The 12,409-nt window shown below is 42.2% G+C and overlaps 1 protein-coding gene across 4 annotated transcripts in view; it reads left to right on the top strand.

The window, feature by feature from the left end:
* The window catches only part of tnrc6c2 (trinucleotide repeat containing adaptor 6C2), a 37,993-nt gene extending 27,175 nt beyond the window's left edge, over nt 1-10,818 (top strand). For all 4 annotated transcript variants that reach the window (XM_058066612.1, XM_058066601.1, XM_058066593.1 and 1 more), the window contains 7 exons: nt 437-601; nt 688-879; nt 964-1,113; nt 1,327-1,545; nt 2,098-2,171; nt 2,287-2,426; nt 3,554-10,818. In XM_058066612.1, the coding sequence (XP_057922595.1) occupies nt 437-601; nt 688-879; nt 964-1,113; nt 1,327-1,545; nt 2,098-2,171; nt 2,287-2,426; nt 3,554-3,914 (1,301 nt within the window). In that variant the 3' untranslated portion in view covers nt 3,915-10,818. The remainder of the gene's footprint in view (nt 1-436; nt 602-687; nt 880-963; nt 1,114-1,326; nt 1,546-2,097; nt 2,172-2,286; nt 2,427-3,553) is intronic.
* Nucleotides 10,819-12,409: the final 1,591 nt, after the last annotated feature.

The raw sequence follows: 12,409 nt of genomic DNA, 5'->3' as shown, positions 1-12,409 counted from the left end.
AGTCTTAATAAGTAATAATACATTCAGTTTTCTTTATTCAGTCGGTTTATCTGGCAACATTTTTGGTAACCATGGTAACAGTAAGTGAAAGGGTTGGTATAATAGCTGTTAGCTCGTGCTTCAAACTCCCAATAAAAATGAACAATAAATAGAGATAATTACTGCGGATAAAGGACTTGTTGCTCAGCAACCGCCTGTTCAACACACTACCATATTTTAATATTTTATTACCGGTACCTCAGACAGTGGCCAACAGCATATGTATTTATTCAAACCTTTATTGGATGTAAAGCATCTTTTAGCGAGGAAGTATTTATTTTCCTAATTTTTTTGAACAAATAAAAATTTGTCTTTTCTGCCATTTTCTGCACATTGCATCTGTATGTGCTTTACTCCCAAGCTGTTAAGAGTCTCAAGTCTTGTGTCTTGTGTGCAGCTGGACTGAATCCAAACATGAATGTAAACTGCATTGAGGTCGGGGGTCTTTCCCTGAAAGAACCCCCTCAGCCCCAGTCCCGCTTGTCCCAATGGACACACTCCAACGCCATGGACAACCTCGGTGGCAACACCTCAAACTTGGAGAACAACCTCAACAAACACGGTGAGTTAAGAAGCATTTAGCAACTTTTCAAATAAAGTTAATCAAGTAAAGAATAAACTCAGTATGTGTTTTGCCCCATACGTTAGGTGCCATATCTGCTGCCTCCACTCTGGGCCCCCCTGGGAAGCCCCCCCAATTGGAGGACTCCTATAGTCCATACAGTCTGATGTCCAACTCAGAGTCGCCTGCCAGCCCCTTGGTGCCTCCAGACAGCTGGGGCCAAGGGAAGAACCCCAATGAAAAGATGACCAACGGGACCAACATTAACTGGCCCCCAGGTTAGGACACATGGAAATGAATAGCAGTGACTGAGCCTTGATTGCATACTGTATGTACTCAACACTTTATTTTTGTTTCCTCAGAATTCTGCCCAGGTGTGCCATGGAAAGGCCTTCAGAACATTGACCCTGAGAATGACCCTAACATGACCCCTGGCAGCGTCCCCAGCGGTCCCACTATCAACACCAACATCCATGATGTCAACAGATACCTGCTGCGTGACAGGAATGGAGGTATGCACACCAGATGAGCTCAAACGTTTCCGTAGGTTTTTGTTGGCGTCCTAGTTTCAGCCTCATGTTTCTTTTTCAGTAAACATCTGTACGTCATTTGAGTCCATGTGCTTTCATAGGAATTCATCAGGAATTCATTTATTTTCAACGTATACATTAAGACATGATTACTAGTTGCTTCATCTAAATATTACATATCTTTCCATATTGAAGGTAAACTGTCTGATGTGAAGTCCACCTGGTCTTCAGGGCCCGTCTCCCAGAACCAAGGCTCTCTCACTCATGAGCTGTGGAAAGTCCCTCAAGGTCCACGTGGCTCCACTGCCCCTTCCCGCCCTCCTCCAGGCCTCACCAACACGAAGCTGCCATCCTCCACCTGGGGGGGCAACTCCCTCGGCCTGGTCCAAGGCTGGAGTGGCTCCTACTCCTCCGGTGAGCACAAATGTACTCGCTTTGTTTTTATTGCAGTTGTAGTCATTGTACAGTGTACAATCACACACACATCAAAAAGAAACCAACTGAACCTCACATGGTGGTGGGGGCAAGGAAAATCTTGAAAAAGCCAACATAGGTCTACAAGTGACTTCACTACTCCTTTGAACAAATCTGCTGATCATGATATGATCTTACATTTGCAAGGCACCTTCAATCTGTGTTGTTTGCACTTCAAGGCTTTGAGTAGAACTCCTATCTGCTCGACGTCTTAACATACACACCCTGTTGAACTGCCATCCTGAGGTTTACCTGCTCTAAGAATACATTGTTTATCTCAACTGGTTTTCTGTCAGTTGGCCTAAATTCATGCAGTGTGAAGAGAGGAAGTCTTGTTGGTTAGTACATGCCCTTTTAGTAAGCAAACGATCATATGAATGCTTTGAATCATGGCTTTTAGTTCATTATTTCTTCCAAAATGTGACATCTGTGTGTGTCTACATATTTCTCCTTTCCGAGTTGAGCATTGAGTAGTGTCTGTGTTTACAACAGAGGGAACAACCTGGAGTACAGACAGCTCCAACAGGTCTAGCAGCTGGCTGGTGCTCAGGAATCTCACGCCTCAAGTAAGAAGGCTGCTTGTTATATTCACCTTATTATTTTTATACAAATGAACAAAGTTAATACCCCGTAGCTTATAGGAAATGTTAAGTAACTGTCCTCTTTCTGTGTATTTTGCAGATTGACGGTTCCACTTTGCGGACCCTGTGCATGCAGCACGGCCCCTTGATCACATTCCACCTCAACTTGACCCAAGGGAACGCCGTGGTGCGCTACAGCTCCAAGGACGAGGCTGCCAAGGCCCAGAAGTCTCTGCACATGTACGTGTCAGCAGTCGCCTTGCATCCTTTCACTGCACTGAAAAAGTATAAGTGGACCTACTGTAGTATTTGTGGGTTCGAATGAGGCTTTCCCTTCTTGACATCAACCAAAGTCACATTAGTCCTGTATAAAATATAACCTAAAAATATTGTAATGGTAATGGTTTTATTTCATTTGAACATGCATCAGATTACAATTGAGTGCATCCCATAATCAGTTCACAGTTCCACATGTCCAAAAGGAGTAGCAAGCTTAGCAAAGCTTATTAAATCCTACCCCTCCATCTGGTACTTTTACAATCAGTAACTGTTACATTTGTTCACTTCCTGCTTTCCTAATATAGTTTAAGTTTATTCATTTATTTATTTTAATGTTTTTTTCGTCACGTACCAAAGTACGAGGTGATATGAGCATACAATGACATAATGGGTACCATAGTAAGTGTCAATATAGAGATATATATAGCACATCATGACTGGTTCAAGACTCTTCATCCTTGTATTTAGCAAACATCAACTGCTTGTATTGTTTCTTGAATTGGCTCATCGTTGTGCATTGTTTGATTTCCTTACTCAATCCATTCCATAGTTTGATTCCACATACTGAAATGCTATGGCTTTTTAACGTAGTCCTAGCATATAAGTGTTTCAAATGTAGTTCTTCCCTGAGATCATATTTCTCCTCTCTTGTAGAGAAGTATTGGATGACATTTTAGGTAATTGGTTATTTTTAGCCTTATTTTTAGCATTATTTTAGCTGTTTGAAGATGAACTATATCAGCAAGTTTAAGTATTTGTGAATTTAGAAATAAGGAGTTAGTATGTTCTCTGTAGGCGGCATTATGAATTATCCTTACTGACCTTTTTTGCAGTACATTTAGCGAGTGAAGATTGCTGTTACAGTTATTACCCCATATTTCCACACAATAAGTAAGATATGGTAGAACCAGAGAGCAATAAAGAGTGTGGAGTGATTTCTGATTGAGTACAAATTTTGCTTTGTTCAATACTGAAATATTTCTGGCCACCTTATGTTGTATATTTGTAATATGAGGTTTCCAGCTCATATTTTCATCTATTGTGATCCCCAGAAATGTATTTTCCTTTCTTTGTGCTTCCTGTGTCAGGTGCGTGCTAGGTAACACCACCATCCTCGCGGAGTTCGCCGGCGAGGAGGAGGTGAACCGCTTCTTTGCACAAGGTCAGTCGCTGGCCTCAAACAACACCACCAGCTGGCATGCAAACCCGGGAACCAATCAGAATCGAATGGGCGGGGCAGCGCCATCCCACTCCATGGGCCAGTGGAGCAGCAGTGGAGGCGGCGGCGGAGGAGGCAAGTCCAGCGGCGGCGACCTTCTTTGGGGAGGGGTCCCCCAGTACTCAAGTCTGTGGGGGCCTCCAAGCGGAGATGATGCCCGCGTGATCGGGAGCCCCACCCCAATTAACACCCTGCTACCTGGAGACCTGCTGAGTGGGGAGTCCATGTAGGAGGATGCCACAGCCCACCTCCACTAACCACACGCAGTGTGGAGGGGGGGCTCATACGAACAGGAGCAAAAACCCAAGCAAATCATGTGGAGATAATCAGCACCATTTTGGAACTTTGTGGAACTGTGAATTGGGAAGCAGAAGGCTGAGGGTTCCCCCACATAGACCATAGACCTCAGTCTTTATTTTTGCAACATGAAAAACAAATAAACGGACGTAAAACAAAGAAACCATTTTTTTAGGAGAAGCAATCAAAGCTGCCATCTACCTTTCCCTCCATGAAGAATGAAAATCATCCCAAACAAAGCGAGCATTCCCAGCATGCACCATGGCCAATGACGTGGTTGGATGACCTTTACTAGTTACCTTTCTTTCTCAGCACTAATTAGCCTTAAGTGCTCTCCGGCCCAGGTCCTTCCCTAGCCGCCTTTCCTTTTCTTTGTGGACTTTGTGAAGTATGTGATGGAATCTTGCACAGTTTGACCTCTGGAGCCAGCTTGAGCGACGTGATGCGACGCGACGCGCCTGGTGACCAACTCTCTTTTAACTGTGGCCCCCACCCCCCCACGCCGGTCCTCGGATTGTTCAGTTTGTCTTGTGGACGCCGCTGACAGCTGTCCATTGTTGATGTCTGTCCCTATTTATAAGCTCTGTGCACGACTGAGTAGAGTGGCGCAAAATCACTGACAAGATTGGTCACCTCCAGTTCTTACTGGTGCTTTGTTGACTTTTTCTACTCCTCTTCAGGCCGACCATGACTGGATTGGTGGCGGAGGAGGACGCAATTCCACCTTTGACGTGACGGTTTACATTGTGCAATATACACCGGAGAACTTTCTGGCCGTCCACACGCAGCTGGTTGTTTTTCTGTGTATTCGATTGTTATTGGAACTTGAAAAGACCTTATCCCCCAAAACTTGGATTCCCTTCAGAGCCCCCCCGCCCCCCCCCCCCCCCCCCCTTCCCAGTTGGGAAATCCGTGCAAAGAGGAAGACGCTTCCTCTGTGTGTGCCGCACCCAACACAGACTTGATTGGACGCCTCTGGGTATCTGGTACCATACCAAATAAAAGGGCAGGGGAGCGAGTGTTGGTTCTCCTAATGCAGTAGACCTTCCGAGTGTCCCTCGGTTCTGGATCAACACAGGAAAGACCTTTTGAAAGGGTTTTTATCATAGCACTTATGAGGAGCTACTGGCTTCAATCCAATAAATCAAGACAGCTCTTCTTGGACAAGGGGAACACAAGGGAACTGTCACCCATGAACAATATCAAAGTGAATATCACTGTTACTCCAAATGTTTCAAAGCCTTGCTCTCTTTGGAGACCGGCGGTGTCTCGGCAAGCAGCGGGGCCGGGGGAAGGGGGCGCGGGAGTCAGGAAGTCCACTGAGTGCCTCTCTACTGTGGTCCACGCCTGTCCTCTTTTGTGCCACATTGGTTCCCCGCAGCAGCAGCAGCAGCACTTCCTCTACCGGGCTCAGTCTGGCAATAACCACCGCCCACCTGCCTCTGCTGTGGCCACGCCCATCTTCCCCCCCGACTCGCCAATTCTTAAAAACACAAAAATCACTTTAGCTGGAAGATTTAATAGTCATATTTCTGGATTGATTTTTTTGTTTCATTGTGTTGTTGTGTTGACATGCTACATGCTGACGTAGCCCTTCACTGTTCATATGCAGAAAACACTCGTGCGCTCGTGCTGTGTATTGAATGCAACACTAGGATCAATACTACAGACTTTTATTGATTGTGTTCTCTACTCCTTCCAGTCCAGGTTGTTTCATGTTGTCTTTGTTTTGGTCCAAGCTGCTCCCATTGCCTAGCTGCTACGCTATCACCCCGCCCCTACCAGCCACATCCTGTAGCCCCCAAACCCCCCCCCCCTCCTGTGGGCCCTTGTACCAGTTTCTATGCAAAAGACGAGAGGCCCTTTTTACAAGCACCCCCCTCACCCCCACCCCCACTGTGCACTTCACGATGGCCACCATTTCTCCAAAACACTGTCGCTAACTTTTTAGTCGGAACACTTTATCGACGACACTCGTGTCCAAGCTTGATCTCAGGGTCGGGAGGGGGAGGGCGGGGGGGCAGACGCCACCGCAATGATGCAGCTCTCCACGCCTGTCTTTTGTTTCTACTGTGAGAGCGCCGTCTTTACAATGTATACTCACACACCTCACTTATTCCTGGCATACAGAAGAAGCCAATGTACTGTGCCAACTTCAACAAGCTGTGTCGTACAGAGAGCACTTGTGTCCGAGGGGGGACGGGGGGGTGGGGTATCACACCCTGAAATGACTGACTTTTTTTGTGTGTGTGTTTTTTTTTTTATGCTTTTGTGGGACAAACCTAACCTAGCATTGGACGGGTGAGGTTCCAGTTTGCTACAGTGCACAGTTGATGGGTAATCCCGGGTACATATTTTTTTAAAACCAAAAAAAAAAAACTGAAAAAAATAACATTAACATCATTTTTATGAAGCTTGACATTTAAAAAAAAATAATCTTAAAAAAATGTAAATGGCAGAAAAAAACTTGTCTGATATGTTAAAGCTCTGCACTTCTATCTGAAAGGTCTCTGGTGGGAAGTGTCTACTAACCCCATGAAGAAGTAGACCAGCGACCAGGCTGCCTTTTCCTTTCATCCATCTCATTTTTACGTTGATGTCCTGCTCAAAGCCGGCCCACTCATATGAACTGTACATTTCCACACAGCCAAAAATGGCTCATGGGGGGGCCCACTGTATCAGCCTCACTCACAGGGCAACCAGTTGGTGTACAAAGTCTTAAAAAAAAAAAAAAGTCGAAGAAAAAGGGGACAAAGGCTACCTTTTCAGGACTTGCAGTCCTGCAGCACACAAGCAAAAATCACTATTGCCTGTTTCTGTAACTGCCTTGATCCAAGCTCAGACAGACCCAATAGCCGAGGAGTACCAAGTGGAGAAAGTCAAAAGAGGCTTTCCAAAAATGCTGCACCAGCACCGAGAGGCTCTCCTCGTCACGCTCACTTCGTATAGCAGTATATCTCCATAGCAACGCGCCTCGGATTGTAGCCTCTCAAATCTTATCTTTGTCTTTGTTTCAACTCAAGATGAGCAATATGTTTTGTTTACTTTTTTTGCCCCCCCCCTGCTAATACGCTAATATGCGAAGGAAATGATGGCGTTGTAAACTGATACTTGATGGTATGAAAGCCGGAGGTTGAAATTCTGCACATTTCTTTTTAACATGATGCAGTACATCAAAGCAATTGTACTGTAAATGTGGATTTGTTTTGTTTTAAGCCAGACATGATTAAATCCCCCCCCCCCAAGCTTTCAACATTTCCTTAAAAAAAAAATCACATATCAAAAAAAAAAAAAAAAAAAATTGAATTTACTTGAATCAATGGAATACAGAGGAAGGAGGGTCACACTGGAAGGAAAAACAAAAAGAAATAATAATTTAGTCAAGAGGAAAATTGAAATAAAATTTTAAGGAGCTTACAATAAAAATGGTATAACCTGGCTAGAAAAATGTTGCAATCAGGAAAAAGTTGAGTTAAAAATACCTAAAATATAAAAGTAATATATACCGTATTTTCTGGACTATAATTCGCTCCGGATTATAAGTCGTACAAGGCCAAAAATGCATAATTAGTTTAAAATAAAAAAATATATATATATATAAGTCGCACTGGAGTATAAGTTGCATTTTTAATGGGTAATTTATTTTACACACTACTTGACCAAAACAGACATTACATCAGTAAGTCAAGTTCTAACATTAATAAAAGAATAGAGAACAGGCTGAATAGGTGTAAGACATGCTAACACAATGGTTATTCAGCTACACAAAAAATAAACATGAACAGAAAATGTGTCCAGTATTTATGGAACATAACGTTTTAAGTACAGTAACTTTTGTGTTCTGTTGCTAAGGAGTAGGAGATATCGGTGCAAAAGTCTAGCATGCCCTCTTGTGGCTATCTGTGAAATTATTGAAATTATATATATACGTATATACCGTATTTTCCGGACTATAAGTCACCCTTTTTTTTCACAGGCTGTGACTTATACAGTAAACCTCGGATATATCGGAAATTCGCTCACAGCGGACAGATAAAAAAGAACCAATTTTTCTGTAATGCATTTCCAATAAAAATTCATTGCATATATCGGATTTTTTATAACGGATTTCGCCTATTTCGGACAAAATCTCCAGTCCCGTTCCAATGCATTTCCATTAAATTTCCCTCGCATATATCGGATGGCCGCATCGTGGCGCTCCGATTCGCCGAATCGTGACAGGCCGCTATACGACGTCATTTGCAGCGTTTGCAGCGTTGCCTGCGCGTCCAGGTACATTGGAAACATAGTCAAGGAAGTGCCTTTTTATAACGGATAAAATCCGATTTACGCATATACCGGATATAAATCCGATATATGCGTAAAACGGACATTTTCCGGTATACGCATATAACGGATTTCGCTTATATCGCACAAAACCAGTGGGAACAATTGAATCCGATATATTCGAGGTTTACTGTACTCCAGAGCGACTTATAAATGAAAAAACTGTTTATGTTACATAAACACTGGACACTTTTTCTGTTCTTGTTTATTTTTTGTGTAGCTGAATAAACATTGTGTTAGCATATCTTACACCTATTCAGCCTGTTCTCTCTTCTTTTATTGTTAGAACTTGCCTTCTAAAAGGACGTAATGTCTGTTTTGGTCAAGTAATTTGTAAAATAAATTTCCCGCAAAAAATGCAAATTATGTATGTTTTTTTTTTACCTAATTATGCATTTTTGGCCTTGTGTGACTTATACTCTAGAGCGACTTATAGGCCAGAAAATATATACATATATATATTTTTTTTAAATTTATAAGTCGCTCTGGAGTATAAGTCGCAGGAACAGCCAACCTATGAAAAAATAGTGCGATTTTTAGTCAGGAAAATACGGTACACATTTTAAAAACAAGCTATAAGGGGGAGAAAGTTGACATTTGTAGGCGATTCCGATCTAGATAAAGGTTGTATTTTTGTTTGATGTTTTCTCGTGATTTATGATTTTTTTTTTTTTGGAGGGAGGGGGGGTTAAGATTGTGACTATTCTTGAGCCTTGACCGTTTTTTGTGGGAAAAAAAGATGACTTTATAGTTGAATTCTTCTTGGTTTTCTTTGCAGTGTGTCCCTACTGGTCCTTGGTTGGAGCACCAATAAAGTAATGTGAAGTCAGTCATTCTCTGGTCTGACAGCTACGTTGAGAGGATGGCAATGTATTGCATTAAGTTACAAATCTTTTGGAAAAAAAAAAATGCAAGTGTCATCTAAAATGTGTGTGTGTGTGTGTGTGTGTGTGTGTGTCATCTTCTAATGTTGCACTGAGTGTCTTGTTTCCCTCACTCAGCTAATGGAAGATAAAAGTACGGAGGGGAGACGGTGACAATTCATGTGTACATGTTTACTCAAGGACTTAATGGACTTTTTGTTTTCATTCTATCTGTAAAAAAAAAAAAAAAAAAAAAGTTTATCTACCTTATAGTGGCTTTTATTGTGGAATAATCCCCATGCAGGATTATCAATGAGTATTGCACCATTTTGTTCCAATGTAAAAACAACAAAAAAAGTATAAAACAAAGAAAAAAACGGTGAAAAATAAAGACAAAGACGTTGGCCGTAGACGGCGTAGAAGGACTGGTGTTCCCCAATGGAAAAGGAGGTCATTTCAGAGGTGCCTATTGTTTGTGTTTTTTCTTCTGCAAAAGCCACCTGTTGTCGTTTACAAGCATTTCCTTTGTCGGACTTCGGCGCAAATAGGAATCTACGACAGGAATGTTGTATTTAATAAAATAAGTGAAAATATCCTCTTCCATCAAACATGGACATGAAAACCTTGCAAAATGAAGATTTATGCTACTTTCAGTACTCTGGGATTGATCAGTGTTGTTGTCCTATTTCAAGTTGTTGACACATGATCTCTTTTTGTGTGTGTGTGTGTGTGTGTGTGTGTGTGTGTGTTTGCGGTTATGTTAGGTCACTATCTTGCACACTTGTAAAAGATTCATGGATTTTTGTCTCAGGAAGGCCAGGGTTCCAACATCGCAACTCCTCCATTTCTTCACAATGAAGCAACAAGCGCTGATAGTGTTTTTTTTTTTTTTTCTTGACTTGGAAAGACAACAAGAAATGTTTTGTAGCAACTGAACATACATATTTACCAAATAAGACTGAGAATCAACTTTGAATTGAAAGAGAAAAGAAAGTGCTTTACATGTGAAATCTGAAGTAGACATTGCTTTACATTTTCTAAACATGACATGAAAATGCTTTTTTTTTTTTTTTTTTTTGCTTTGTGTGTGTGTGTTCCTGTTCCTAGTTGTCAATCATCTCTCTGTGTAAACAGCTGGTTTTTAAATGGATCATGATCTATGCACAAAGTGGGAGGGGCAAGTCTTGGGGTTCAGGGTTTGATGTCGGCTTCTTCATTTTTTTTGTATTTGTCGTGCTAACAACATCCTCATGTATGTGTCATGTTTTAGCAAGCCCTTACATCACCATGCTGTGTAACCCTTCTTAACCAATGAGCGCTTGTCCTTCTGCTAAAGCACTGTGGGTCCTACTGAGAAGAAGCCCATCATTTTAATAAGGCTCGAAGGTTGTTGTTTTTTTTTTTAAGGGGAGGGAATGGGAGGGTCATGTGGGTATTTTGCCTTTGCCTTTACTTTGAAAAGAAAAGAAAAAAAAAAGGAAAAAAAATGTATGTAACTGAAAAACAAAGTTGTGGCTTTTAATGTTGTTCCTTTTCCTCCTCATAGAATGTGATTGTTAAGGACATGCACCGGAAAAAAAAAAGTTTCCATGTGGATTTATGGAGCTTATTTCGGATTATATTAAAGTACAAAATTTCTTGGCTGTTACGTGATTTTGTCATGTTTTTTTTTCCCTGCTTTTATGAGTACAATGAGTACAGTACACACCTCACATTCAAACTACACAACTTAAAACCACCAACCAGGCCAGTAATCTGTGTAGAGTGATGGACTCGGACTTGAATTTCCAAAAAGACATCAAGGCAATGACTACATCAGCTTGCTGTCACCCCGAGAACATCTCAAGGATAAAAGAGCTCATGTCTCAACAAATTCTGGGAAAAACTAGCCACTCATGCCTTCATCTTGTCGGCTGGATTATTGTATCAGTGCCTTGACTGGTCTACCTAAAAAAAAAAAATCAGACATTTGCAGCTCATTCAGAACTCTGCTGCCCGAAGTCTCACTAAGACCAAAAAAGTGGACCACATCAGTCCAGTTCTGAGGTCTTTACACTGCATCTTTACACAAACCATCACAGGTTAGACTTTAAAGTTCTGTTGCTGGTCTGTAAAGCACTGAGTGGTTCAGGACCTAAATACATGAGTGACCTCCTGACCCAGCATGAATCACCTATGAACCCACCAAACTCTTCAGGTCATCTGGATCCGGTCTCTTATCAGTTCCCAGAGTCCGAACCAGACATGGAGAAGCACCTTTCTGCTTCCACGCTCAACCTCAGATCAGCTGAAAGTCTTAAATTCAGGTTAAAGACCCATCTGTTCTCAGCAGTATTTACATAAAGTTTTATTCAGGCGTTTATATATGCACAGCCTATTAAAAGAATGATGTCTTCATTCATTCATTTTCTACCGCTTTTCCTCACGAGGGTCGCGGGGGTGCTGGAGCCTATCCCAGCTGTCTTTGGGCGAGAGGCGGGGTACACCCTGGACTGGTTGCCAGCCATCCAGGGCTCATAAAGACAAACAACCATTCACACTCACATTCATACCTATGGACAATTTGGAGTCGCCAATTAACCTAGCATGTTTTTGGAATGTGGGAGGAAACCGGAGTACCCGGAGAAAACCCACGCATGCACAGGGAGAACATGCAAACTCCACACAGAGATGGCCGAGGGTGGAATTGAACCCTGAACTCCTAGCTGTGAGGTCTGCGCGCTAACCACACGACCGCTGTGCCGCCCTCCTTATGATGTCTTCTTGTTTTCATTTAAAACTTATGCTTTACGTTTCTCCTTTAATGTTTTATGTAAAGCGATTTGAATTGTATACATGAATTGTACTACACAAATAAATGTACCTTCCCTAAATTAAACTTGTCATTTAGAGTAGTCCATGTACAGCTGGTATACATTTCCTAGCCACTACTAAGCCACTAGCAAGCCATTACTCTCTTTACAGCTGGAAACACACGAGGAGCAATGTTGGTGGTAGCATGTTGGCGGTAGCATCATGTGGCGGCATGAGTGCTGCCGACATTGGGAAGCTGTGGTTCACCGAGTGGATGAGAGTAGACAACATGAGAATTCCAAGTGTGCTGTCATCTGTGTGTGTACGGTTTTGGTACACCATTTTCACTGAAATTTAAGATAAAGATGACAAACACTATTAAATTCATTGTCGCCGGGATGGACAGGAAGTCTGCATCAACATTAAGTTCCATGCATATCCATATA

Source organism: Doryrhamphus excisus, chromosome 1, assembly GCF_030265055.1.
Source record: "Doryrhamphus excisus isolate RoL2022-K1 chromosome 1, RoL_Dexc_1.0, whole genome shotgun sequence".
NCBI lineage: Eukaryota > Metazoa > Chordata > Actinopteri > Syngnathiformes > Syngnathidae > Doryrhamphus > Doryrhamphus excisus.
This window is presented reverse-complemented; position numbering and strand designations above follow the sequence as displayed.